Genomic DNA, 6,179 nt, shown 5'->3' with positions numbered 1-6,179 from the left:
TGGAAATTGATAGCAGAATAGATGGGTTGACTCCGCCTGTTTACCGAGCAGCAATGGTCATAACTTTCATGAATGACTTGAGGAGAGGGTTGCGCTCTAGGGCTCTATGACGCACCTAACAACCCACCGCACCAAAATTTTGATGTTTGTTTGTTTTTTTGGTTTGGGTGTAACTGGCCAAGGGCATATTTAGTTTTATAGGTTGGTAGTACTTCATGTTTTGATTTCCTTAATTATTAGCATTTCTACATGGTTATTATGGAAAAATGTTAGGGTTCTTATGTTTGTTGGCATGGGTCGATATTATGTAATGTTTTGAATTTCTATGAATCTTATAAATACGTTTCAGGTTGTGTTTTACGTGGAATATTTTGAAAAGAGAGTTACTATTTAGATTTTCTATTGCGCATTTCGAGAACTCGTAACTGTGGACAATACGTGAATATGTTCGATTGAAATTGTTTTCTTTGAGCAATGCATTAGGGACGCACAGAGTTGGTAAGGACAGAGATGATCATGACATAATGCATAGTGTAAGATTGGGATATCCTTGAAAATTCCAGATGTTGACGTTGTGCAATATTTTTGGATATGAGGTGTGATTACTATTTGCGCCCTGCGTAACGCTAGCTTTTTGTTACCGTTCAGGTATGTTATTTTTGTTGACATGTTTTAATATATTCGGCACACATTTGGATTAGAACATACTTTCTGAAACAGGTATTGTGTTTGGGCATGAAAATTGAATACGAATTACATGCAATGTGTTTGAGCATGTTTTGAAAACATCACATATTTGTAGTACCGGTTTCCAACAATACTAGCATTGTCAATGTTAGTGTTCTGCAGTTTACGCCAATTGATATTGTTGTCATGAAAACCTCATTCGATGCAAAAAATGTTGTAGTACACGCACGCCTCATGAAAACAAATAGTCTAAAAAATATGCAGAAGTGCATAGCCATCTATTACGGATGACCAAAAACTTTGAGATTCGTGATGCGTGATACAAAGTCAAGAGACATTTAAATTTTGCAAAAAACTTAGTGATGTTATCGTTGACAGTGGAAGTGAATTTAATTTCATAAAGATGATTGACAAACATTTGGACAATTGTGATTGCACTGCACAATAGAAGAACTTATGCTATTAATAATAATAAAATAAAAATAAATAAAAAACCCCCTATATTTGCAGCAGTTGTAGAATAAAGACCAACTTAATACCATCATGCCAGTGTTGAGCAACAAACATCGCTTGAAAATTTAATTGAGGCCCATATCCTATTGGCACAGTATAACAAAGGCAAACACCGTAAGGAAAAATGGTCTGTATAAGCACTTGTTTTGTGAAAAACACAACAAAATGTACTACCATATCATAATGTAATAAACACATGTGAGAAGTTTAACATACTAGCATTGACTAACCAAAATTACTCGCAACCAATAACGTATACTGCAAAGCAAACATGACGGTAACTAATATGAAGATATTATAGACGTGTGAAAATTAATTTGACTTGCTCTAATGCAACGTCAACACGTTCAAACGTGAATGTAAACGTAAAAAGGCCGTTACCACTTACACAGACAACTTGTAGACAATGTTCAACTATAGAAATAAAGTTACATGAACTTAGAGTTTTAAAATATGATATGGCTAAATCGGTCACTTGCATGTCTTCCTGTTATGGTCAGCCATCTTTCCACATCGGCTATACCGAATTCGTTGCACCACCTCACCGCTTGATGGAATCCTCTTCCATTTCAGCCTCTCAGGCGGTGCTTAACAATAGGCGGTGCTATGAGGTAATCAGTGGTTGTGGCCATGGGTTTCTCAACCGTCAGAATAGGGTAAATGGACTCAGAGTACGTTGCCTTGAACTTAGAAACGTGATAATAAGGCTCAATTGAATCATATATGTTCCTTCCACTTTTACGAAATACAACCACAGCGTGCGAACACGGAAACCCATTGACCTGCCACTGACAACATGAGCATGTATACCTGGGGACATCAATCGAAACCGACAGATGCGAGTGCACCTCATACACATTCTCATCCGATTGACTTACAATCCATGCCCTACTACTTTTGTATTCAGCCTCCAAATTCTTCTCCATCTTCAGGCAAATCTAGCCGGTCCAACTATTACATTTCACCATTCGCTTCGACATTTGTTCCATAATTTGACACCTAATAGCATCAACCAACTGCATAATAGGTAGATGGCACGCTTCTCAGATCCAATTGTTAAACGACTCAGCCACGTTTGACCATATCTCACTGTACTGCCTACTGCTACACATACAACATAATCAAATGCAACCATACAAAAACAGTGAACAAAAGCAGCAAAAAAAATACAAAAACATATATATACCGAAATATGCATTGGCTCAATGTTTCAAGTCCAAGTCATTCAAGAACTCCCCAATAACAGCCAAACTACACAATTTCAACACCTTGACTTTCTGATTGAACGATGTCACCGTCGGTACGTAAGCACATTCATGTAACTTGCGTATCAAACCTATTTTCTATTCAGCGTTGACATATTTTATTCGGCCTCTCAAGTCCATTTGAAGATGTACCAGGCAGAACGCATGATGTGCCAATGGAAAAACTTTCGGCATGGATTGTAACAGTCTACCGTGACGACCGAAAACAAATGTCAAAATCCAATCACGATCAACAACCTCCGCCAGTTAATGAAGAAACCACTTCTAGTTCACTGCATTTTCAGAGTCAACAATCGCAAACTCGACAAGAAACAAATGTGTTCAGGTAGTATAAAAAAAATTAAATAAAAATCCACACAAATTTAACCTATAAACAACCCAACGTTACTCCAACAAGGCCAATATATATATATATATATATAAAAGAACATAACATTAAATAATTGAAAGCACCAATCACACACTAAAAATTTCCCCATATCAACAAAACACCCACATTACTTTGGTTCCCATCCTTAACAGTAGCTACAAGCAAATTACCCTTAAACCGGCCCTTGAGAAATGTACCATCAAGAAATAACAACGCCCGACAATACTTAAGCCTATTTATGCATGCACGAAATGATATGAAATACCTCACAAATCTGCCGGTTTGCTGCTCAAAATTGAGGTTTATGTAGCTAGTCAGATTATTTTCCATCACCGCATCACTATACCACCTAAGTTGGTTGAACGACACAACGTGGTCCCTATAAGCTTCACCTCTCGCTTTCTCAACACCAAGCCAAGTAACCCGGTAACTAATGTCCAGCCCGTAGTCGTTCTTCAACTCAAACATGGCGTTAGTGGGCTGCGTCAATGGTTGAGCATGCACACAATCCGCAACAACATCAACCACCAAATCGGACCCGGTACGTGGGTTCTTGGACGTTCGAACAGCTACACCACATATGTGCAAACTATTAAACCTCTTCAAACAAAAAATACCATTGCCTATTAACACCGTCACATGTACCGACCACGTACATCCCATCGACCCTACAAACTTACACACATTTGTTACACACACCGAATCATTTTTCACGTATTTAACGGTCTGAAATTCATCGGCTTCACCCATAAAACATTGACTCACATTTGAAACACCGCTTACCCACCCAACCGACAAATAGGTCTTCAACCTATGCTGGCAATACGATGATAATAGATTCATCCAGTCGTCCATATTGAACATCTTGTCACCTGCGGACTTGCTCTTACCCTCACCCATACAAACTCCGCCACTGTGATTGCCACTGTCTCCCCTTTACGTAATTGAATAAGGATGTCGATATGATTGAGTTTCAAAAACTTCGCAAGAGACAACATATTCTGAACATCCTCATCACACACAACCTTGAACTTGTTATATCCAGGTACGACAAAAAATAACAACACCATCTCAGGGTCCAACCCATCAAACTTCTCGCATATCCCATTGATCAACTCTGCGTATGTCAACGCTTGCTGAAGGCACATGACAGCGTTTGTTTGTCTGTAAGAACATAACAGCAAAACAGTAACCTCCATGCCTGTACACAAAAAAACCACAAGTAAAATCCCTGACTCGTCGTAAACGGTAACCAAATACATCCGACTGACACAAAAATCCGACACAGTACACACACACCAACACACATTCAAAAAACCCATTGAAACAACACCTCACACAGAAACCCAAAACACATCATTACTGTAACATCCCGAAATAAATACAATAAACCATCCACGACGATAAGTAAATAACAATATAAATCAGAGTATAATAGCCTTCCATTACATAAGACTCAGTTGTACATAAGGGTGACATATGCAAATATACATTCATAAGTCCTACCTTGAATCTATAGCATATGTCAACAACAAAATATGAAATAGAAGTTAAACACCCTTTAATTTGACTTAAATTTCACTTTAATTCATAAAGTTTCAATTTGAACAATTTGGTTTATACACTTTAAACCTAGTTTCAATTTAGTGTTTTTTTTGTGTGTGTGTGTGTGTGTGTGTGTCTATCTAAATCAGAGATTAAAATTAACAATTTTGGAACACTTGTTAGTTTTCTAAAGTTTCAATTTAGTTATTTCATGTAAATTGGAGGTTAAATTAATAATTTTGGGACATATATTAATTTTGTAAGATGTACACGTACGTAAAATTAATAAAAATTTAGATAGAATGATCAAATTGGAACTAGACTTAAAATGTAGAAACCAAATTATTCAAATTGAAGCTATAGGAATTAAAATGAGATTTGAGTCAAACTATGAAAAATCTAAAAAATTCTCGAGATAATGATTTGTGATTATGATTCAATTTCAAATAATGAATAGCAATCCCAATCAAACAATTAACAACAAATCAACACAACGATTTAACGTGAAAAAAAAAATCATAATTGGACTCCTCCAATTGTGATAAAAAATCATAGGCCACAACCACCAAATAATCCACTAAGACAAAAAAGGAATTACACATAAGAACCCTTAATTACATAGCAAATCCACGCCTAAATTGAACCGAACTTGGTGTGCCTCTTCCACCACCGTCTTCCTTCGGAATTGCTTTGTCCAACGTTGAATCCACAACACCAATATCGAATCGATAACGATGAGCCACTCCGAAATCTACTAAAGCTTCAAACCCAAGTTCTTTGGAATCCACTGATGACCACCTCTCTTTTTATGTGAATGAAAGAACAAAAACAACCATAGATGTTTGTTAATATGAAACTCGTTGATTGTAGAGGCCCGGGTCAGAAAACCCGATCCATTTAAATTTTTTTGATTAGGACATGGAGTTATCTGAGTGATTTTGGTTGTGTCTGGGTGGTTTGGACCTTCGGTGTGTTCAGGCTGGCTTCAAAACAGCAGCCCAGGTGTTCTGCCTCAGGTTGGTCACGTCTACGACTAGCAAGTTCACGCCCGCGATGGGCTAAGAGTGGTCGCGCTTGTAATGGGGTTGCGACTAGGCCGCAACCGAATCCAACTTCAGGTTTGCTGGCACAGGAGAGGATGCGTGGCCCATAATGGAGTGTGTATCTTGCGAGGGTAAGTCGCGACCTTCACAGTCGCGCTCGCAGCTCCTATTGTTGCACCCGCAGTCTTGTTCACTGAATCACAGTCGCGGTCTATTTGTCTATATATGGCACTAAAAGTTGAAAATATCTCATTTTTGAGTCTCTTCTCTCTCTTCTCGCCCTTTCTGCCATTTTTTTCCCTTTTCAAGCTTGGTTTTCATATATTTCTACCCATTTTCTACCGCTACATAGAATTCGGTGAGGACTTCTTTTTAATTTGAGTAGATTGTGGTTTCGTGATCGATGATTTTTTGGGTTGTCTCCTCTTCGCTTCAAGAGGTAGAGATTTCTTTGATTCTTTTCAATACCTAGTCTGCGGATATACATGTGGTAGGTTTTATTACACAAAAATCATATATGTTGTAGACTTTCAAAATCATGTAAAGAAAGTTCATGATTTAAGTTTTGGGAGCTGAAATGGGATGGTTTTGGGTATTTTGGTTAATTAGGAGGTAGCTATGTGTAATGGTGTTGAGAATAAGGGAAAAATCTTATTTTACTATTAAGGGCTTAATTAGTAAAATGGGGTAAATTGTGTAATAATTGGGTTTTATGTTATGGAATAGAACTGATGGTTTAATTATTGAATTGGGATT

At 37.6% G+C, this 6,179-nt stretch overlaps 1 protein-coding gene across 1 annotated transcript; it reads right to left on the bottom strand.

Annotated features, from left to right (window-relative positions):
• Nucleotides 1-1,769: 1,769 nt before the first annotated feature.
• On the bottom strand, nt 1,770-2,126 carry LOC145816198 (uncharacterized). Its single transcript, XM_082912493.1, has one exon. The coding sequence runs from the start codon at nt 2,124-2,126 to the stop codon at nt 1,770-1,772; it is 357 nt and encodes a 118-aa protein (XP_082768619.1).
• Nucleotides 2,127-6,179: the final 4,053 nt, after the last annotated feature.

The sequence above is a fragment of the Camellia sinensis genome, unplaced genomic scaffold (assembly GCF_055761805.1).
Source record: "Camellia sinensis isolate YWXY unplaced genomic scaffold, ASM5576180v1 Unanchor3, whole genome shotgun sequence".
Lineage (NCBI taxonomy): Eukaryota > Viridiplantae > Streptophyta > Magnoliopsida > Ericales > Theaceae > Camellia > Camellia sinensis.
This window is presented reverse-complemented; position numbering and strand designations above follow the sequence as displayed.